General features: G+C 44.7%; 1 protein-coding gene across 1 annotated transcript; it reads right to left on the bottom strand.

The window, feature by feature from the left end:
• Positions 1-584: 584 nt before the first annotated feature.
• Ifnar1 (interferon alpha and beta receptor subunit 1) lies at positions 585-20495 on the bottom strand. Its single transcript, XM_070030595.1, has 11 exons — positions 20329-20495; positions 16231-16354; positions 14554-14732; positions 13175-13335; positions 12930-13071; positions 12246-12360; positions 8990-9189; positions 8731-8867; positions 7411-7558; positions 5366-5502; positions 585-3324 (listed from the first exon to the last, which is right to left on the bottom strand). Exons 1-11 carry the CDS (start codon positions 20399-20401, stop codon positions 3085-3087), a joined length of 1656 nt encoding a protein of 551 aa, XP_069886696.1. The 5' UTR covers positions 20402-20495; the 3' UTR covers positions 585-3084.
• Positions 20496-22649: the final 2154 nt, after the last annotated feature.

The following is a 22649-nucleotide window of genomic DNA, read 5'->3' as shown; positions in this document are numbered from 1 at the left end:
AGCTACTCAGGAGGCTGCGATCTGAGGATCTCAGTTCAAAGCCAACCTGGGCCGTCAAGTCTGCAAGATTCTTATCGCCAATGAACCACCAGAAAACTGGAAGCGGTGCTATGGCTCAAGCGGTACAGTGCTGTAGAGTGCTTGCCTTGAGCTGAAGAGCTCAGGAATATGCCCAGGCCCAAAGTTCAAGCCCCACAACCAACAACAAAAAATCCAAGGCTGGTTTAAATACCCCAAGCTCTTTTATATACATACTTTTGTTCTTTTGCCAGAACTCAGGGCCTGGCCACTGCCCCTGAGCTTCTTTCACTCAAGGCTAGCACTCTACCACTTGAGCCATAGCATCACTTCTAGCTTTTTCTGTTTATGTGGTACAGAGGAATGAAACCCAGGACTTCATGTATGGTAGGTAAGCACTACCACTGAGCCATATTCTCAGCCCTACTTGATTAATTTTTATAATTGACTTCTGAGTTAGGGTCTATGTGGCTTAAGCTAGACTGGAACTCTGCAATCTCGCCTGAGTGGGTAGGATTACATGCAGAAGTCACTGTATCTATCCTAAATGTGTGTGTGTGTGTGTAGGGGGGGGAGGGGACGACTGGGGCTTGAACTCAAACCCTGGGCGCTGTTCCTTAGCTTTTTCACTCAGGAATAACACTCTGCCAGACTTTTCCTCTCAGGCTAGATTTGAACCTTGATCCTCAGATCTCAGCTTCCTGATTAGCTAGGATTACAGGTGTGAACATGCGGTGCCCAGATTGTAATATTTTAAACAATTTTTCAGGAGTTGGGAAGGTGGCTCAGTGGTAGAGCGCCTACCTTGCATGCCTGAGGCCCTGGGTTCGATTCCTCAGCACCACATAAGCAAAAAGAAAAAAGCTGGAAGTGGTGCTGTGGCTCAAGTGGTAGAGCGCTAGCCTTGAGCTGAAGAGCTGAGGGACAGCGCCCAGGCCCAGAGTTCAGGCCCCACGACCGGACCCAAAAAAACAAAAACAAAACAAAACAATTTTTAAAAAATAGATCACACATTTCTGGTGCGACTCCGAACTTCACAGTTCTGAAAACCACTTCTAATTGCAGAATCTGTATTAAGTGCCTTATGGGCCAACTGAAGGAATAAGGCCCCTGTCTGATGTGTGTGTGTGTGTAGCTGTGCATGTGCTGAGCACCACAGCCGTCCCTGTTACTCACAAGTGATGATGGTATGACCAGCATGCGTGAAGACCACTCCCCAGCACCCCTTCTGTGACGTCATGTTTCCTCTTCCTCTGTTGTTGCTTATTAACTGGAGAGCTTTACCCTAGATGGCACCAAGATTCCAGAAAATTCGTGGAGAATCCCAAATGGAAAGCAATTTAAAACTAAGCCACAACTTCCTTTGGAAAGGATTCATTTTAAGAACTAGGGTTTTCTTACTTGCTACATCTTCCTCTTACCTTCCTATGAATAATTTGAATTTTTTTTTTTTTGTTAGTCGTGGGGCTTGAACTCTGGGCTTGGATGCTGTCCCTTAGCTTTTCAGCTCAAGGCAAGTGCTCTACCACTTGAACCACAGCACCACTTCCAGTTTTTTGAATGGTTTATTGGAGATAAGAGTCTCACAGACTTTCCTGCCTGGGCTGGCTTTGAACCATGAACCTCAGATCTCAGCCTCCTGAGTAGCTAGGATTACAGGTGTAAGCCACTAGCACCCAGCTTGAATTTTTTTTAGCATATGTGGCCGAGCAGAGCAGACCCTGGATACAGCCAGACGAGGGAGAGAAGTTGGCCTGGTATAAATGTGACACAGATAAAGCCACAAAATACAATGTACACACAGGGTCTATTATTAAATACTGTCTATACACATTATTTTTACTTTTTCAGGAAATATCCCTTTATAGAACGATTCTACTTCTTGCTCTGTCTTCTCTGTCAAATGACATTTATGTAACCAGGAGGTAGTCTTGATTACAATGTAACAGTGACTTCGATAATTAGTTAATGCTTTTCTATGGCTTGGGTGATTACAGATCAGAAGCAGAAACTACTGTTCTAATAAGCTTACGATCAAGAAGTCTTTTTTTTTTTTTTTTTTTTTGGGTCCGGTCATGGGGCCTGAACTCTGGGGCTCAAGGCTAGCACTCTACCACTTGAGCCATAGCGCCACTTCCAGCATTTTTCTTTTTGCTTATATAGTGCTGAGGAATTGAACCCAGGGCTTCAGGCATGCAAGGCATGTGCTCTACCACTGAGCCACCTTCCCAGCCCTATCGCCTGAGATTTTTTTGATCAAAGCTAGAACTCTACCACTTTGAGCCATGGTGCCACTTCCAGTTTTCTGGTAGTTAATTGGAGATGAGTCTCACGGACTTTGCTGCCTCGGCTGGCTTCAAAGTGGGATCTTCCCGTTTCAGCCTCCTGATTACAGGGGTGAACCACTGGCACCCAATATAGCAAGTCTGAATGTATAGAAAAAGACTGCTTGATTTGAATCCTGAGCTCTGCAAAGGGTAAGTTGACTGTGCATAGAAAGCCAGTGTTTTCAGGATAAATGTCTACTATTTCCCCAAGCATTTTTAAAGGCTCATTTTTCTGTCTTCTAGGGGCAGGCTACTTTTCACATAATCAGGTGGTAATTGTATTCAGACTTTCCTAAAGGTATTTCCTAAGGGCCTTATGTCAGTGTTATAAGATCAAGTGGGTAAAAGTTCCGTGAGCTCCACATGTGGGAGTAGAGAACTGCAGAAGACTGATGTGGCAACAGCAGCATTGGCCAGTGCACAGATACTCTCTCCAGTCATGAAACACAATTAGCACCTATAGGCGGCTTCCACTGAAAGCCAACAGCCACCTCCATCAGTTAACTTGTTTCATCCAAGACAGGCCAGGTAGGAAGAAGGTGGAACACTTTTCTCCTCTCCAAACTCCTGGTGTTACATCTTCAATAGTTACAGGGCTTGCTTGTACTTTAGGCCCTGAGATCTGAAGATGTATCTTCTGAAGGAGGCAGACATCCTCTTCTGGGCCGAGAGATACAAGGTGCACATTCCAGCATGGCCCTGGGCAGCGAGCGGTGGTCAGAGGTGGCTTCCGGTCTGGTCACAAGACTTCCTTTTGCTGACATTCTCTACTTGTTCCCCTCTCCAAACTTTCATCCTCATTGGAGTAATTGCCTGAATCTTCACTACTTTGGGAATTGTATGTTTTATGATCATCAGGTTCACTCATTGTTTTTTCTACCATCACAATGATTCCTGCATCTTCAATGATGGAACATCTTTCAATTTGTTCCTCTGATGTAGAAAGTAGAAGATTCTTTGATGGTGGTTCAGAGAGATACTAATTTTTAAAAAGGAAAGGAACAGCGGACAGATTATTTAAAAGTAATGACAATCAGTCATCTAGTTCTAATAGTTTATTCTGTCCATCATTTGTAAGGTCTATCTTTTGGCATGCACATTAAAAAAAGAACTCTGCTAAGAACATGCCCATTGCAATGTAAGGGTCAGAATACAGTCCTAAGGTAGGCGCCAGTGGCTCACACCTGTCATCTTAGCTACTTAGGAGGCTGAAAGCTACGGATCGAGGTTCAAATCCAGCTAGGGCAGGGAAGTCCCTGAGGCTCTTATCTCTTATCAAAAAGTTGTGACTCACCGGGCACCGGTGGCTCATGTCTGTAATCCTAGCTACTCAGGAGGCTGAGATCTGAGGATCTCCGTTCAAAGCCAACCCGGGCAGGAAAGTCCGTGAGACTCCTATCTCCAATAAACCACTAGAAAACCGGTAGGGGCGCTGTGGCTCAAGTGGTAGAGCACTTGCCTTGAGCTGAAGAGCTGAGGGACAGCGCCCCAGCCTAGAGTTCAAGCCCCCACAACCGATCAAAAAAAAAAAAAAGTTGTAACTCAAGTGGTAGAGTGCCAACCTTGAGTGAACAATCTAAGGGACAGCACCCAGGCCCCGAGTTCAAGCCCTAGTTACTGGCATGCATACACAGAGGAATAGAATGAAGTCCCAATAAGTTCACATATCTTCAGGCCTTTTTGGTGAATCTTAAAGAGCCCTAAAAAAGGAACACTGATGCCAAGTAGGGTCACAACAACTTGGGAGAGGCTATAACAGGAGGGGGCTGGGTGGGATCATGGACAATTTATTTTCAAATAATACAATAAGTTACATCTGATTCACAGATACCCAGAAGCCCCAATGAGAAATCAGTGTTGCTCTGTTCTATGAGCTGCTGCAACTGGCTGGTTGTGTCTATCACTGGGGATATTGGAGTACATAGGAATGGTATTTATCACAACATATGGCTCATATTTACTGAGTGTTCTGAGTGCTAGGGTTCTTTTGGTTGACCTCCTTTGGTGCTGGGCTCTGTGGGGTAGCTGGGGAGGCTTCATTCACAGGCTAGGGGACCTACTCATCCATCCTTATTGACTTGCTCAGCTGCACACTGCTGGCAAGTGAGGATACAGATCATCAGTAACTCCCCTTGGCTCTCGCCAACTCTAATGCCTGAGCTCCTGACTCTGCTGCCTGTCCTGAGACGGAGCTAAGCCCTGTCCTGCGTAAACAAGGACTTCAGACACCATTTAACCTTCCTCATGCTAAATGCTTTCACGCTAACTTCACACAGTGCGAGGACAACACTGCCAGAAAACTGCCAGAAAACTCAACCTTTCCTGGGCCTCCATCCTTTCAGGTCCTTCCTGAACTCATGGAGTGAGTTCAGTCTATGATCCATTGTGAAGAAAAACAAAGACTGCCCCCCCCAAAAAAAAACTACAAAAAACAATTAACTGTGTCCTTCCTGGTAGTAAGGGTTAAATTCGGGGTATGAGGTCACATCCCCAGTGTCTGCTGTAAATGATAAAGTGGGTTGTGTGCTGGTGGCCCATGCCTGTAATCCTACCTACTCAGGAGGCAGAGATCTGAGGGTTGCTGTTCAAGGGCAGCATGGGCTGGAAAGTCATAAGACTCATCTCCAATTAACGAGCAGAAAATGAGAAGTGGAACAATTCAGAAAGACAGGGGAATTTCTCCGTACCACATAAACAAAGTGGTAGAGCACTAGCCTTGAGCAAATAGGCTCAGAGACAGTACCCAGGTCCTGAGTTCAAGGCCCATAACTGACAAAAGAAAAAAAAGGTAAAGTACATGCCACAATAGCCAAACTGCCAGAAAAATAGGAAACAGGAAAGGCCTCATCATTATGCACTGTTATTAGATTAAATGACTGTCTCTAAAGTTAATCTAAAAAACATCTCTGCAGTCTGTCAAGCTGTAGTATTTGCTGGGTATCAGAAAGATATATAAGTGCTATTGAAATCCAATTATTTGCTGTTCATTTCTCAGCTACTGACAAAGAAAGGTAACATACCTCAATAATGGAAGGAGGTTTAGATGAAGGGAAGAATATGTAACTCACGAGTTTTTTCAATAGACAAATGACAATCAGGAGAGAAACAAACGTGATGATGAAAATTCCACCTACAATCCAGGCTGTGGAAGAATTTCCTAAAAAACAACAAATGATGTTAAGCTTCCATTCATGGATTGGCACACAAATGCAGTAATAGGAAACTTGACCATATGCTCCACTAAAAATATTTCTGGCAAGTTGGCTGTTGGCCTATAATCTAGACATGCAGGAGGCTGAAGATCATGGTTTGAAGGCAACCGGGACAGGAAAGTCCCCGTGAGACTTCACAGAGATTACATCTGCACACAAAGTGCTCTAGAGAACTGAACTATGAAACCCCGAGGGCAGAGTACTGTGCTGCCATGTAGGCCCACCTGGGAGCATTCTCCCAGAGCTGCACAACAAGGAACTAGCCCAATTTAAAACTACCCTGTGGCTGGGCACTGGTAGCCCATGCCTGGATTCCTAGCTACTCAGGAGGCTGAAATCTGAGGATCGTTTTTCAAAGCCAGCCCGGACAGGAAAGTCCGTGAGACTCTCATCTCCAATAAACTACCAGAAAACTGGAAGTGGTACTGTGGATCAAGTGGTAGAGTGCTTGCCTTGAGCTGAAGAGCTGAGGGACAGTGCCCAGGTCCAGAGTTCAAGCCCCATGACCAACCCAAAACAAAACAAAACAAAACAAAAACTACCCTGTGATCAAACCTCTACCAGTCAGCTCTAGGAAGTGTAAAATACAGAAAGTCAGGAGAATTTCTCAGTACCACATAAACAAAAAGCTGGAAGAGGCACTGTGGCTCAAGTGGTGCAGTGCTAGCCTTGAGCAAAAAAAAGGCCTGGCAAAAAAAAAAAAAAAAAAAGCTCAAACATCCAGAAAGACACGAGACCACTAGTGCATGAAAAATTCACAATTACTTGATTAGACATAATTATTGAGTATTATAAATTTTTTTTGGTCAGTTGTGGGGCCTGACTCTGGGCCTGGGCGCTGTCCTTCAGCTCTTCTGCTCAAGGCTAATGCTCTACCACTTGAGCCACAGCACCACTTCCAGCTTTTTTTTCCCCTGCTTATGTGGTGCTGATGAATCGAACCCAGGGCCTCATGCATGCAAGGCAAGCACTCTACAACTGAGCCATCTTCCCAGTCCCAAGTTTTATAAATTTTTAAAAATAATTTTAAAATACTCTAATAGCCCAAAGAGCAATAGTTAAAAAAAATCAGTCATGTGGGTAACAGATGAAATATAAATATATGCTGAATGGAAGACTGGGCATACAGCTCAAAGGCAGAATGCTTGTTCAGCATGCACAGGGCCATGGGTTCAATTCCCACTGCAAAAAGACAAAATCAAACAAAAAGCAACAACAACAATAAAAAACACTGAATTGAACTGAGCATCAAAAACATTTTATAAAACCTGACAGGTGCTGATGACTCACTCATACCTGTAATCTAGCTACTCAGGAGGCTGAGATCTCAGGGCTATGGTTTGAAGCCAGCTTGAACAGGAAAGTCAGTGAAACTCCTTCTCTCCAATTAACCATCACAAAGCCAGATGTGGGGCTGTGGCTCAAGTAGTAGAGCACCAAACTTGAGAGCAAAAAAGCGAAGGGACAGGTACAGGTCCTGAGTTCAAGCCCCAGTACCAGCACAAAATAAAAATAAAATGAATAGATAAAACTGAAGGGCTTCATGTAGTTCATGATGAAAACATAGTTTTCATGCACGATTTGTCTTAGGTTTAGTTATGCATTCAAAAGCACAGTGGAGGGCTGGGAAGGTGGCTCAGTGGTAGAGCGCTTGCTTTGCATGCATGAGGCATTAGCACCACATAAGCAAAAAAGAAAAAAAACCGGAAGTGGCGCTATGGCTCAAGTGGTAGAGCGCTTGCCTTGAGCTGAAGAGCTGAGAGACAGCGTCCAGGCCCAGAGTTCAGGCCCCGAGACCAGACCAAAAAAAACCCCCAAAAAACAAAAAAACAAAGCACAGTGGGAGCCCTCACCTGCCTTCGTTTCCTTACACACCACAGGACTGTAGGCGCTCTTCTCCTGCCACGGAGGCTCCAGGTACACCCTGGCCCTCACGCAGTAGACAGTCAGCGGTTCCAGGTCAGCAATGGTAACTTCAGGACTTTCTTCCATCATCTTTTTCTACAAAATAATCAGGTCATTGACAATTCATCTCCTCATGAAATCTATTTCCTGAATTCTTTTATGTTCAATATAAGATTGGCCACTGTCAAACATTAGTTGGTATGTGTTTGGGATCTATAAATCAATTTTGAATAACTCTTTATAATCTAATCAGAAAGCTAAAAATGCTGCTGCCTCCCCCTCCCCAAAATGCACAATATATCCCTAAGACAACAACTTTATAAGAACATACTGTTGGTTTAATTAATGTTATGCTGCTTCAGATTAACCACAAGATGGTTTTAGCTGCACAATGCCTGTGTTAGAAGTATTACAGCTGCAAGAGGAGGGGTGACATTGTTGAAAAAGAAATGAACTCTTTACTTGATTTATATAACTGTAACACCTATGTATATAACCATTTTTTTGGGGGGGGGGCTGGCCTTGAGGCTTGAACTTAGGGTCTGGGAACTGTCCCTGAGTTATTTTGCTCAAGGCTAGTACTCTACCACCTTGAGCTACAGTGTCACTTCTAGTTTTCTGGTAGTTAATTGGAGACCAGAGTCTCCGAGACTTTTCTGCCCCGAATGGCTTTGAACCACAATCCTCAGATCTCGGCCTCCTGGGTAGCTAGGATTACAAGTGTAAACCATATGTGCTCAGATTGTATATCACCCTTATAATAACAATTTAAAAATTTTTAAAGAAGTATTACACCTGCATGACCTTGTACAAATTCTTCCATTTCTTGGTGCCTTATTTCTGAATCTTTCAAATGAGGACAAGTGCTATTCCTCTGTGTATTTGTCAGCTATGATCACAATAACATTATGTAACAAAACCACTGCAACATTCAGTGGCTTCAAACAATTATTCAGACTGGCCAGAGAAGCTCCCATTGAGGCCTGCTCCCCCATCTTCTTTGGACCAGAGACCATGTGACAAATGCTTTCATCCAGACAAACAGGAGATGCATGAGAGCCAAGCTAGGCCACGCATATCTAATGCCTGTGCTCATAACATATCCACCAAGATTCCGTGGGGATGAATACTCCATCCCCAGTATCTGCTGACAATTTCATTGAATTGTACAACTGTTTGATAGCTTTGCACGAGATTTGAAATGGAAGTGTTATGTACCTAAATAACAGAACTCCAAATAGCAAAACGAGACTATGTAGTGCTTTTACCTCAGTATTTGAAGTATTTTCCCAAAAAATAATTTCATACATCTTTGTGAAGACATCAAAATTTTCTGGAAAACTGATATAGAGAACAAGCGAGTCCTTGTTGGATTTCACAGTAATGTTGGGAGGAGGAAGGGGGACTGGAAAGAAAATGTGAAGACAAAATACACAATTACACAAATTGCTCCATTAGATGTCTTAAAACAATTTGGAGAAGTTACACTAAGTTGGAGAATGAGAACTCAAATGAAAACTGGCTTACTGCATGTTTTAGAATCAATTTTCTTCTCTTCAGACCAAAAAGACGTGTTATTTCCATCAGTGGCTCTGATCCGGATGAAGTAACTACCTCCTGAAAAGTTACTTTTAGAAAGGACACAGAGTGTGTCTTGGGTGTTTTCACAGCCAGGTACTGGGTTCCAGTCTTCTGAGTAGTTCTCAAGAAGCCTTTTTGACAAAGCACTTTTAAGACAAAAGGGGGAAAAAAAGTGTTTTTAAACTTAAACACATTAACTGAGTAAATATGTACTCAGTGCTTATAACATGCCAAACACTGGGGCTGAGGCTAAAGACCAGTTCCCAGTGCTCAGGACACTGCAAATACATGGGGGAAAAAACACATGTGTCCCATCAGATGCTGGTGGCTTACGCCTGTAATTCCAGTTTCTTAGGAGGCTGAGATCTGAGGATTGAGGTTCAAAGCCAGCCCAGGCAGAAAAGTCTGTGAGACCCTGATCTTCAATTAACCACCAGAAAACCAGAAGTGGTGCTGTGTCTCAAGTGGTAGAATGCTAGCCTTCAGCTGAACAGCTCAGGGACAGCGCCCAGGCTTGGAGTTCAAGCCCCATGATGGACAAAATAAAACAAAACCCCAAACATATGTGTCCCACACAAAAGAAAAAAGATTGTACCAGAGCCAAGCGACGCAATGCTGGAGGTGGCCCGCAGCAGTGTTCAGGGCAGGTATGACCCCTCAGGACTGTGGTGACTGGTTTTTAAAACAGTCATGACTAAAAATCGAACTCAAGCTCATGTTCACACCTGTAATCCTAGCTATTTAGGAGGCTGAGATCTGAGGATCATAGTTTGCAGCTAGTCTGGGCAGACAAATTTAAGACTCAGCTCCTACTAACCACCAAAATGCTGCTAGCAGATGTGTGCTTCAGTGTGATATAGTGCTAGTCAACCATAAATAATTAAATTTGCAGGAAATTGATGGAACTTGAGATTTATGCTGCATGGAATCAGCTAGACTCAGAGAGGAAGACCTGTGTGTTCTCTTTCAAGTGGGGTGGCTAAAACCAAAAAGAGTTAGCCTTAAAGGACTAAGTATTTTAGAGAAATCTGTTGAAAGCTAAGGAATTTATCTCAAAAGATCTGCTTTTTAGGAATAGCTTTGACCACAGGTTCCTTAGGGATGAAGTGGGATTCATTTAAGGAGGAAGTTGAGTGGAAACTTGGTATATTTTCTGAGAGGGCAGGGGCAGCTACATTTTTATTTAAAAATTTCATTTGCAGACAAACGGTACATGGTCTCCCTGATAAGTGGATGTTAAATCCAAAATGTTAGGTGAAACGACAAAATTAACAGGACTTAAGAAACAAAGAACTTCCACTCATCTGGTCGAACCACTACTAAATAATCCCATGCTGCTGATCACATGTATGGTGTATATGTGTACACTGTTATATGTTATAGACCGTGATAGACAATTTGCTCCAGGAAAGTTAGAATGAGCTTGTGACTTTAAATGAGCATCATTATTCCACAATACTGCAAAATTTGGGAAATTATGTAATCACTTAATCACAATTAAAAAAAAAAACCACCAGAAAACTAAAAGTGGCACTATGGATCAAGTGGTAGAGCATGAGCCTTGAGCTGAATTATTCAGGGACAGCTCACAGGCCTAGAGCTCAAGCCCCACGACTGACAAAAAAAAAAGAAAAAAAGAAAAAAAGAAAAAAAGATCTTTCATGCAAGTGTTTCTAACATATTTATAAGATTATGTCTTTGTGAGCTGGGTACTGGTGGCTCACGCCTGTAATCCTAGCTACTCAGGAGGCTGAGATCTGAGGATCACGGTTCAAAGCCAGCCTGGGCAGGAGAGACCTATCTCCAATAGGGGAGAGACTTCTATCTCCAATAAACTACCAGAAAACCGGAAGTGGCGCTGTAGCTCAAGTGGTAGAGCGCTCGCCTTGAGCTGAAGAGCTGAGGGACAGTGCCCAGGCCCAGAGTTCAAGCCCCATGACCAAAAAAAAAAAGATTATGTCTTTGTTGCCTTGTATGTCCCTCCCCCATGGTATAACCCCTGCTTTCACTGTATATGATGTTGGTATATGTGGAGGGGAAGGGAAAAAAACAAATTGTTAAAACAGGGATACAGAAGGACCCGTTGCAATAATGAGATGTACAAGTCGTTATGTCGAAAAACGAACTTTACAACTTTGGTGGGGGGGACAAGGGGGGGTAGGACAATAAAAAAATTGATAGCTTGTCTAATTTCACTACCGAGAAATGATGTCCTGGCTAGCAGGGTTGACACAGGTTGACACAGGCTTTAAATTTTAGGAAATTATTTTTCTTGGAGAGATTGATGAGATGGTAGTAGTGGTGGTGAATTAGATTGAAATACATATATGCATGCATGAAAACTGAATAGTGAAATCCCTTAAAATTGTAAAGCACAAAGGCATTAAAGGGGTGTAAGAAAGAGTCACAGGAGGAGTGATAAAATAAAAGGAAATGATCTTTAATGGTCCACAGGGGTTTTGTTGTGATAACTATGTGCATACATAATGTACTTCAGCCAAATCTGTCCATATGCTACTCTTCCTTAACCATCTCTTCACTGTCTCCCTAAAATTTGCATTATTATTATAATTTGTGTGCGTGAGTGAGTGAGTAAGAGAGAGAGAGAGAGAGGGAAAGAGAGAGAGAGATAGAGATCGTGCTTGGGCTTGTATCAGGGCTTGAAGTTAAGGTCTCTCATTTGGCTTTTTTGCTCAAGGATAAGCCATACTTCACTTCTGGTTTTCTGCTGGTTAGTCTGAGATAAGAGTCTCACAGATTTTTTTCTGCCAGGCTGGCTTTGGACCTCAATCTTCAGATCACAGCCTCCTGAATAGCGAGGATTACAGGCATGAGCCACCAATGCCAATCAACTATTAATATTTTCAATCATTAGAAACTTGAAGAGTTACTGAACAAAGGACTTGGGGTGTGGCTGAAGAGTTCCCTTACCTACCAAGCTTGAGAGCCTGAGGTGAAACTCAGTACTGCAAAAATAAAAAGAACACACCTTGTTTCTAACAAATGAAGGAAATGAGGCCCACAGAGGTTCAACAGTGAGCCCCTTGCCATTCCGCAAGTCATTGGCATAGCTGGGGCTTGAACAAGGTTTTCCTACTTTCCTGTCAGGCAATAATCCCGAGTGCACAGAGTTGCAAGTAACTGAAGCAATAATGAAGTGAAATTAAAATGAACTGGGAGAAATTTAGGGCAAAAAACTTACGAGAGCCACTGAACTTGGAAGGTGACGTCAGCATGTGGGTAATCCCACGTCACAATACAGCCCTCATTTTTACCACCAATAGTTATATTTTCTGGTGCAGGAAGTTTATTTTCCACTAGAAGCCAAAGAAAACATTAAATGGTTGCATTTTTAAATAAGTGAGAAAAAACTTTCTATATTGTTTGCTTTTAAGAATTAAAACATAGTAAGTTTATAATTAAAATAATAAATCATAGCTCCTACCCTTGACTTTAATTATTGGTAACATATTAATGACTTAATATATCAGGATGTATACCTTTTTTTTTTCCTTTTTTTTGGACTGGAACTCAGGGCCTGGGGAGCAACCCTTAGCTTTTTAGCTCAAGGCTAGTGCTCTACCTCCTGAGTTATAGCACCACTTCTGCCTGTGTGTGTGTGTGTGTGTGTGTGTGTGTGTGTGTGTGTGTGTGTAACTGGAGATAAAGAGTCTCACAGACTTTTCTGGCTTCAAACCACGATCCTCAGATCTCAGCCTCCTGAGTAACTAGGATGACAGACATGAGCCACTGGTGCTCAGCTCTATTATAATTGTCTATTTACTATCTCTTTCACCATCATAAAACCTCATTATGTCAACTTGGCTACAGGAATGAGTACGCTGCCAGTCTACAATTAGTGAATGGCTGTCAGCCATCTGCCTACCTGTGGTGTTTACGCAATACTCCGGGCTGGAGGTTCCAAATTTGATGGGCACAAGTAAATCTGCTGTAACTTTTAAACAATAGGAAGTCTCCGGTAACAGCTGAAAAAATTTATGTCTGCGATATAAAGTTTTAGTTCTTTTCTAGAATAGAAAAGAAAAGAAGTCTAAGTAGGCACAAAATCCAATTTGCGAACAAGTTTCTCTCATGTTTCTTTCTTATGGAAGGAAACAAAAAGAAGCTGACCTCATTCCCTGAGGACGTTTCCCTCAGAACTATGTAGTATATGAAGGCTAACTCATCCATATTCCACCACATGTTGCTGTCTTTTCTTCCAGGACGAGAAATTTGGATGATTATTGCCTTATCTTCAGCTTCTACATGAACTCCGGGAGCACCAACGTGAGCTGCAGAAATCAAAGGAATGACCATGTAACTTCACTAACACCTTCCCCAAATAGGCACTCAATAAATAACCAGAGCAATGCAAATACATGAGGCAGTCTCTCGTGAACCTTCCACTGCACGGATCTCTATGACAAACACCTCAGAAATGCATACATGCGGCCACGGAAGCCATGAAGCAAAGTAAGTAATACAAAATAATGAAGAGTGGAAGTTGAGGAAGGCTTTCCTGAGAGAGGCTATGGAGCCGAGGCCTGAATAGCCATCCATCCATTCATCTGCAGTCCTGAATGTGTGGTGACAGTGAGGACAGACTGAACAGAGGGGAAAATAGAAATACAAAAAGGTACACACACGGGGTACAGATCATTGTTTTTTGTTTTGAGTTTTGGCACAGGGTGGTGTGTCTCAGTTTTTGATCTCAGGTTCCTTTTCTTTTGTTTTTTGTTTTTTTTGGGGGGTCCTGTCATGGGGCTTGAACTCTGGGCCTGGGCGCTGTCCCTCAGCTCTTCAGCTCAAGGCTAGCGCTCTACCACTTGAGCCACAGCGCCACTTCTGGCTTTTTTCTTTTTGCTTATGTGGTGCTGAGGAATCAAACCCAGGGCCTCTGGCATGCAAAGCAAGTGCTCTACCACTAAGCCACCTTCCCAGCCCTCAGGTTCCTTTTATACTGGTTTTCTTTTAACTTTCTGTGCTGATAACGCAGGTCAACTCAGAATGCAGGCCCTGGAGATTCTCCCTCAGCTTGTACCTTCAAGGTTGATGCTCTACTAATTGAACCACACCTCCACTTCTGGCTTTTGGTTGGCTAATTGGAGGTAACAGGCTCATGTACTTTTCTGCCTGGAATGGCCTTGAACCATAATTCTTTTGACTAGCTAAGATTACTGTGTGGCTGGTGTCCATGTTAAAATCTCTGGCTTCTAGCTTCTTCTCATGTGTGTGTTCATTTGGCTGTCAAATGACAAGAAACAGCCTTTTTCAGAAAAATCCACGTATATAAGAGAAAGTGATAATGAACAAGGCAATTCAATGTCAGAATTTATTGCAGAAACATCTGTGTCTTCATGGCCTCCTGGAACGGAACCACACTTTGAGACCCACTAGCGGAGCCAAAGCAGAAGAGCTGCATGTCCTGAAATGAGTGGGCTAAGAAGCAAGGCTGTTCTGCAATATTCACCAAAGAACATGAAGCGATTCAGCTACCTACACTTTCTTACCTTTCATAAATGGTACAAATGGGTCAACCTCATGCCATGATGAAGTGCTGTTTCCTGTTTCCGCTCTTATACGCAGTCTTAGGTTTTCATAAACATCGATCTGGAGTGCAGAAAAGTCACACTCGGTACCCATGATATGCTGACAGCCAGGCAACTTTATCCAGTTATTCATCGTGGGTCTTTAGGAAGTGAAGAGCAGAATGAGCAAACGTGTCAGCAACACACAGGTCCAAGTCCCTTAATTTCCACTAGAGCAAGTGTCCCATTCACATTTTAGTGTACAGCCTTCCGCTTACACCCACCTAGTAACCGCTTATAAAATGCTAATTGAGACATACTGTTAAGTCTTCATATAGTCCTCTCTGATTTACTATTTCAAGGAAACAGACAAATGATCTGTTGAGCAAAAGTCAATTCTGTGCTGGCTTTGTTAATGGAGTCGTGTGACTGCTTGGCAGGACTTCTGGGTTTCTGGATCTTACCTTCCTCACTGAAAAAGAAATGGAACTGTGTCCTTTCTGACCTGCTCCTCTGAACAGATGACCTGTCAGCATCAGTGTGGTGTTAGTGGCCCCTGCCATATCCTAAACCAAAGCACTCCCTAATTCACTGTCTCCTTAATTCTGCCTATTGCACCACTGGAAACAATAATTTCCAGATGTTAATACAAATGAATAAATTATTCCATTGAACTGGCTAAACAAAATAACTTTAGGTTGGTAGAGCACTTGCCTAAACTCAGGACGTGTGTTCAATCACCAGTACTGAAATGGGGATAAAATGCTCAGGTGACCAAGGACAGATTCTTCTTTCTACAAAGGGAGCCTGGATGGCCATGATGTTACACACTGGTAATCAATGAGGAAAATGAGACAGGAGGATCATGAGTTCGAGACCAGCCTACGCTGCAACTTTTTAGGTGCTGGTGGCTAATGCCTGTAATCCTAATTACTCAGGAGGCTGAGATCTGAGGATCACCATTCAAAGCCAATCCAGGCAGGAAATGTCCCAGATTTCCAATTAGCCATCAAAAGCCAGAAGTGAAACTGTAGTTCAAGTGATAGAGTGTTAGTCATGAGCAAAAAGACAGTGCCCAGACTCTGTCTAGTTCAAGCCCTAGGACCAGCACAAATAAGACAACTCAATTTCAATAGCTTTCACTGGTCTATCTTTTTTTTCTTCTTTGGTCGGTCATGGGGCTTGAACTTTGGGCCTGGGCACTATCTCACAACTCTTCAGCTCAAATCAAGTGCTTTACCATTTAAGCCACAGTGCTACTTCTGGTTTTCTGGTGGTTCATTGGAGATAAGAGTCTCATGGACTTTCCTGCCCAGGATTGGTTTTGAACCACAATCCTCAGATCTCAGCCTCCTGAGTAGGTAGGATTACAGGTGTGAGCCACCAGCACCCGGCTCACTGTGCTATTTTAATATAAGCATAAGACATTCAGATGTGGGAATGATGTGAAGGGCTGTTTGCCAGTCATATCTCCAAATCTCTAGCAGTTTATAAACTCAGTAAGTATTTAAAGAAATGAAGTTAAAAGTACTATGTAGACAGAAAATTTCCAGTAAATGGAAAAACAAATGTTTCCCAAGTCCGAAAAGAAATCATGATGCTGGAATTATAAAAGCCTCCCTATAGTATTCTGGTAAATCAGTAAGTAGAGTCACTTACGTTTGATAATCTGCTGAAAATGTTACATTCTCAGCAGACTGGTGGCTGCTGTTCCATCTTAGGGTAAAGTCATCGTCTATGATGTAGACCTCCACATTCTCAGGAGGGTCCAGACTGATCCCATCTACAAGGGCAACAAGAAACAAAATTATTTTTAGAGATGCTGTACCATTATTCTTTAGCCAGGCCATTGGTGGCTCACGCCTATAATCCTAGCTACTCAGGAAAATGAGATCTGAGAATCCCAATTCAAAGCTAATTGGGGAAGAAAAGTTGAGGTTCCACTTCCCAATTGCCTGCAAAATGCAAGGCTTGCCTGTAATCCTAGCTACTCAGGAGGCAGAGATCTGAGTATCATGGTTCAAAGTCAGCCTGGGCAGGAAAGTCCGTGAGACTCTTATCTCCAATAAACCACTCGAAAACCGGAAATAGTGCTATGGCTCAAGTGCTAGAGCTCTCGCCTTGAGCTGAAAAGTGCAGGGGCAGTGCCCAAGTCCAGAGTTCAAGCCTCACTTCCAACAACAACAACAAAATAATGCTGGCCCCCCAGCAACATGGCTCAAGTGGGAAAGCATCAGATGTGAGCAAGGAAGCCAAAAGTCCCAGTCCTAGCACAAGAAAAACCCTCATATCAGTTATTTGAGTAAATGCATTTGAAAACAGCCAAGTGTACTGGGATGCAGGAGTTACATTCAAGACTCTTCCACGTGAGTGACTGAAACTACAGACAGAATGGGACCCTGTTTCTTCCAGTGCTTACAGGGCATGCTACATATATACATACATACATACATACATACATATACATTTAATTACAACATTCTAAATGATGCACAATTTGAATCTTTTTTTTTTTTTTTGGGTACGGTCGTGGGGCCTGAACTCTGGGCCTGGGCACTGTCCCTCAGCTCTTCAGCTCAAGGCTAGCACTCTACCACTTGAGCCACAGTGCCACTTCCAGCTTTTTTCTTTTTTATGTGGTGCTGAGGAATCGAACCCAGGGCCTCAGGCATGCAAGGCATGCAAAGCAAGCGCTCTACCACTGAACCACCTTCCCAGCCCCACAATTTGAATCTTATGAGTTATTTCTAGAATCTTCCAATCAATATTTTCAGGCCACAGTTTACCATACATAGCTGAATTGGTAGAAAGCTAAGCAGTGGGTATGGTGTGTCTTCTGTGTTCACAAAAGCTAGACAAACCCAGTGACCCATCTCAAAGGAGAATCCAGTCTTTGACTCAACTCTACTTTGTCCCTTCCTCATCTGTTCTCTTCTGAGTTATTCTTTTCATCAGTTTATCTTAAATTTCCAGGACCTTACGTTTGATAACCATCCTGTGCTAGAAATCCAGGCTCCTAGGTCTGAAGCGTCCTGTGGTCAGAACTTCAAAGGCCTCTAAGAAATGGGCAGTTACCTTGGCTCTTGGCTTGAAGGACAACCACAGTCTCTGAACTGCTGTATTAAACCTTTTATTAAGATAGAATGTCTGTCTCTTCTGTCCTTTATGGTACGACATTAAGTATTTCTGTAGAAACTCAACTGCAACACAACTCTCCAAGAAAGTACCAGACCCAGGCAACTGCTCCCTCCACAAAGTTCAGACTTCTTCACAAGCTTAAGGCTTAGGTGGCTGGAGATCAAGCCTGTTCAAGGTCCATGAGAAAAGGTACTCAGGAAAATAAGGTGAAAGAACAGACACCTGACTACTAAGAATGCCAACTCAATCCAATGAGAATCTGAGAGAATACAGATTCTGTCCTTCACACCCTCTTACCTGGATGCTGATATAATGCCCCCACCAATGTATTTACTCAATGTTTACCGACGTGTGTGTATGTGCACGTGCGCTGGTACCAGGACCTGAGAATTCAGGGTCTCTAACTCTCATTCAGCTTTTCTCTCATCTCATGGTACGTTCTCTGCCACTTGAGTTACACCCCCAGTCTGGCATTTTCACTAATTGGTGATGGAGTCACAAAGATTTCCCTGCCCAGGCTGGCTTTGAATCTTGATCTTCAGATCTCAGCCTTTGAATAGCTAGCATTACAGGTGTGAGTCACTGCTGCCCAGCTTACAGATCAGCTTTTCAATTTATTTCTGGTTCTATAGTACTTCTAGCTTTTACTTCTGCTTCAGGACAATCATGTTATTTCCTTACAGAATTATCCTACCTCAGAGATCCTTAAAGAACTTTCTTTATGAGGATGGTTTCCAGTTACCCAGAAGTGAATTTGCTGGATCATATGAGAATTGTGTTGTTTGAGGAACCATCATACTGTTTTGCACAGCATCTATGCCATTTATTCCTACCACTAACACACATGACCTCCAACTACCCAGGTTGCACAACAATAGTAGCCATGCTAATGGGTGAGAAGTGTTACCTCACTGTGGTTCCAATTTGTACTTTACTAATGATTAGTGATGCTGTGCACATTTCTCATGTTTGCTTGCCAAATACAAGGTCCCCCAACTCCCAGTGCTATCCCTCACTCTGTGAAATGAACTCAGGGTCTGGCAGAAGTGACAGACACTGAGCTATCATCCCTGAACAGAATACAGCTCTTTATCCCTTATCTGAACTCCATACAGATTCCACACAGTCAAAAGGCAGCAATTAGGTCCACAAGGTTAATGAATGATCTCTCATAGCATTTGTGGTGATCACAGTCCTTCCACGAGAATATCCTAATTCAAGTGATTCTGAGCAGGAGACAGGAAATAGAAATCTGATCAGATGGGTACAGCCAGAGTTATCTCTGGAATGTTAGCTAGAGAAACCGGGAGTAAGGATATCTTGTAAACTGATGGATAAATGGATGGTTTCTCCTGACCCCCCTTACCTTCTCTCCCCTCCCCCCAATCTCTTTTGCCAGTCCTCGGGCTTGAACTTGGGGCCTGGGTGCTGTCTCTGAGCTTCTTTTGCTCAAGGCTAGCACTCTACCACTTGAGCCACAACACCTTCGGGCTTTTTCTGTTTATGTGGTACTGAGGAATTGAGTCCAGGACTTCATGCCTGCAAGGCAAGCACTCTACCATTACGCCACCTTCTCAGCCCCTGGATGGGCTATTTAGCAAATGCAAGGCCCTGTGTTTGAACCCTAATATTGCCAAAAACAAAACCTAAACCCAACACACACACACAAAACAGCGACTGCTGGGCACACACTGGTGGCTCACACCTGTAATCCTAGCTACTCAGGAGGTTGAGATCTGAGGATCACGGTTCAAAGCCAGCCGGGGCTAGGAAAGTCCATGAGACTTTTTATCTCCAATTAACCACCAGAAAACGGGAAGTGGCGTTGTGGCTCAAGTGGTAGGGCTGAAGAGCCGAGGGTCAGCGCCCAGGCCCAGAGTTCAAGCCCCACGATCGACAACAACAACAACAAAAGACCCCAGCGACGGTCATATGGTTTGCTAAGAGCACCATAAATGCTCACTGTCTACAAATTATATTTTAGCGACTAATGTAGTTAAAAATTCCTTTCCTTAACGCACATCCTCCTGGAATGTCAAGTGAGAAAAGTGAAACACGTCTGAAATCTAAGGCAGATTTTTACTTAGCCAAAGACATTTCCATGGCTCCCACTGGAACGCCAACACCCACCCCCGACCCCCACGCGGGTACCACCCAGTTCCCGTGGCCAGCTGGAGGAGCAACATCGCGCTTAGCACACGTGCCCCAGGCCCGCCGACCCCTGGGCTCCGGCCCTGGGTCCGCACCCGCATCCACCGCTGAAGTGGGAAGCTCGGCCGGCTCCCCTGCCCGGGGGCCTTCCCGGCCTCGCAGTTCTCTATCATTAATGTGTGTATTCACCCACGGCGGGGGTCCTGAGAGCCGACACGGCCATTGACCAAAGTGAGGAAACGCGTTTCAGGACCGGCCTCGTCCGTGTGCACACGCATCAGCCACGCAGCCCGACGGCGCGGTGTGCGGTGACCCCCGCCCCTGCCAGCTTCCCGCGTGCGGGAGCCCCGCCCGGCCCCGGGGACGCCGGGGCTCCGGCAGGAGCGGCACACCCGCCCGCAGGCCTCCCCCGGGAGAGCTCGGTCCGCCTCCCCACCGCCTCCCGCCGTCGGACCGTGCGTCTCTCACCTGCGGCTGCCGGCAACATCCACCGCGACGCGGCCACCAGCACCAGGGTCGTCACGGCCCGGAACGCCAGCATCGTCCACGCGCCGCGGCCGCACCGGCCACTCACATCTCCGGCCTCTCTAGCCGGGCGGCCTGCGGAACCCTCGGCTGCCGTGAGAGCGCCGCCCCTCCCCTCAACGCCGCGCCCGGGCGCGCGATCGCTCCGCCCCTGCCGCGAACGCGCAGCTCTCCTAGGATAGCGTCCCTCCAGCGAGCGCGCCGCCCCTTCCTCGAAAGCCACGCCCACCCAGGACGTCCCGCCCCTGCCGCGAGGGCGCACCTCTCTGGGAGTGCAAGCCCCTCCCTCAAACGCCACGCCCCTCTGAGAAGGCACCGCCCGCTTTGTAAGCCACGCCCCTCCTACGAATGCCCTTTTCTTCTGGGGGCGCGCACTCCTGCCGCGTGCGCGTCGACCCTGTCATGAACGCCACGCCCATTCCGCGAACCCTCCGCGGCCTCTTCAGAGAGCGCGCTGCGTGGAACGTGGGGAGACCGCCTCGCCATCTCGCGCGTTCTCCTGTGTCTGCGCGGTGGCGCTGCGCTTTGGGGAGGCCGGGTCCGGGTAGGGGGGGCCTTGGTGGCCGGCCAGGTGCGCGCCTCGCGATGCCGCTTCCGGGTTCGCCGCGGGGTGGGGGGGGGCGTGCGGCGCGGGGTTCCGGGTGGGGGACTCGGGCCGGGCCGCGGCGGTGCTGGCGTGGGACCCCGGGCCGCGGCCGGTGACCGAGCGTCCCGGTGGCGGGCACGCGCGGAGCGAGCGTTTGGGAGATGCGAACTCTTGGCTCGAGGTGGTCTCCGGAAAGCTGTAAGATTTTCGCGGTACTGGGATTTGAACTCAGGACGTTGCGGTTGCTGGCTTCATCCCTGCAGCAGCCAACGTTTTTGATTGCTGAACTTTTGTCAGTAAACCATTTGATCCTGCCACCGAAGTGGAGTGTATCCAGGCATCTTAATAGATTATGTATAGTATGAGATAATGTAAAGTGAAATTACCAGGAAATGAGTAATGGTTGAAACAACTGTTAGTGAGCAGTTAATTGTGTGGTAATATGAACATTAAATAAAGAACCAAGTGTCATTCATCACACTTCCACAACCCTAAATGTCTCCTGGATTCCACCAGTTCATCCTTCTGACTTATTCTAATGTTTCTGTTGACTCAGATCTTGTCAGATCTGTCCTTGGTCCTGTTTGTTAGTTTTTGCAGTGGCAATAATCAAACCCAGGGCCTTGTGGTTAGACGAGTGTTGCACCACCCCGCTATACATGTAGCCCTTTGTACCTCAGTAGCACAAGTTATTAAAAGTTCACTTTCCACCTTTCCACTAGGTTAGAAACCAGCCATTTCTCCAAGAGCACCTGCTTTCTTTCTGTGGGGAACAGTATTTAAAAATCCAAGATATGGGAAGTAAATATATGGTTCAAGTGGTAGAACACAAGCCTTTACTAAAAAGCTAAGAGACAGTCCCAGCCTCAGTACCAGCACACATGCACACCCACAAGAAGTAAACAAACAAGATCTGGGCACTAAAATTTGTTTTTAAAAGAAAGGAGTTACTGAGTGCAAAACATTTGTGGTTGACAAAAAAAGAAAAAAAACAATCAGAAACAAAATCCACCAACCATTAGTTTCTGGGTGTCTCCCTTTTGAAAATGGCATGTTAGAAACACCTATACTTTATGGCTTGTAGTTATTAAATAAATTACTGTAAAGTTTGAATCAGCGATTCAAATCTTCCAGTCATATTCTTTCCTAATATATCTTCTAATCATGTTGCTGGCAAAAGAATAGTTTGTCATCATATTGTAGTAAGGAAAAATGCGTGGCTTTGTCTTGGCCTAGTTGCAAAAGTTACTTTTAACTAGTCCAGAGTTACAAAATTTTGTGAAAAATCAAGTGAATGAGTATTACATGACTTTATAGCTGGGTGCTGGTAGCTCATTCCTGTAAACCTATTCAAGAGGCTGAGATTTGAGGATCATAGTTTGAAGCCAGTCTAGGCAAGAAAGCCCACAACAGTTCTTGTCTCCAGTTAACCAGCAAAAAGCCAGAAGTGGAGTTGTGGTTCAAGAGGTAGAGCATCAGCCGTGAGTGAAAAAGCTAAGTACCCAGATCTTGAGTTTAAGTCTCAGTACACACACACACAAAACCAAAACAAAACAAATACTGTTTAAAAAAATTGTAGCCGGGCGATGATGGCTCACGCCTGTAATCTTAGCTACTCAGGAGGCCAAGATCTGAGGATCATGGTTCAAAGCCAGCCTGCAGAAAAAGTCTGTGAGAT

This window comes from Dipodomys merriami, unplaced genomic scaffold (assembly GCF_024711535.1).
Source record: "Dipodomys merriami isolate MVZ:Mamm:240054 unplaced genomic scaffold, mDipMer1.0.p SCAF_2, whole genome shotgun sequence".
Taxonomy (NCBI): domain Eukaryota; kingdom Metazoa; phylum Chordata; class Mammalia; order Rodentia; family Heteromyidae; genus Dipodomys; species Dipodomys merriami.
The sequence above is the reverse complement of the archived record's forward strand: the minus strand, read 5'-3'. Positions and strand labels throughout refer to the sequence as shown.

Excerpts from the sequence above, each read along its gene's own strand:
- Ifnar1 (XM_070030595.1), bottom strand. The coding sequence starts at position 20,401 with ATGCTGGCGTTCCGGGCCGTGACGACCCTGGTGCTGGTGGCCGCGTCG. Across the intron at positions 13,336-14,553 it reads ATTTGTACCATTTATGAAAG|CTCACGTTGGTGCTCCCGGA; the intron begins GTAAGAAAGTGT and ends TGATTTCTGCAG. Across the intron at positions 13,072-13,174 it reads AAACGTCCTCAGGGAATGAG|AAAAGAACTAAAACTTTATA; the intron begins GTCAGCTTCTTT and ends TTTCTATTCTAG.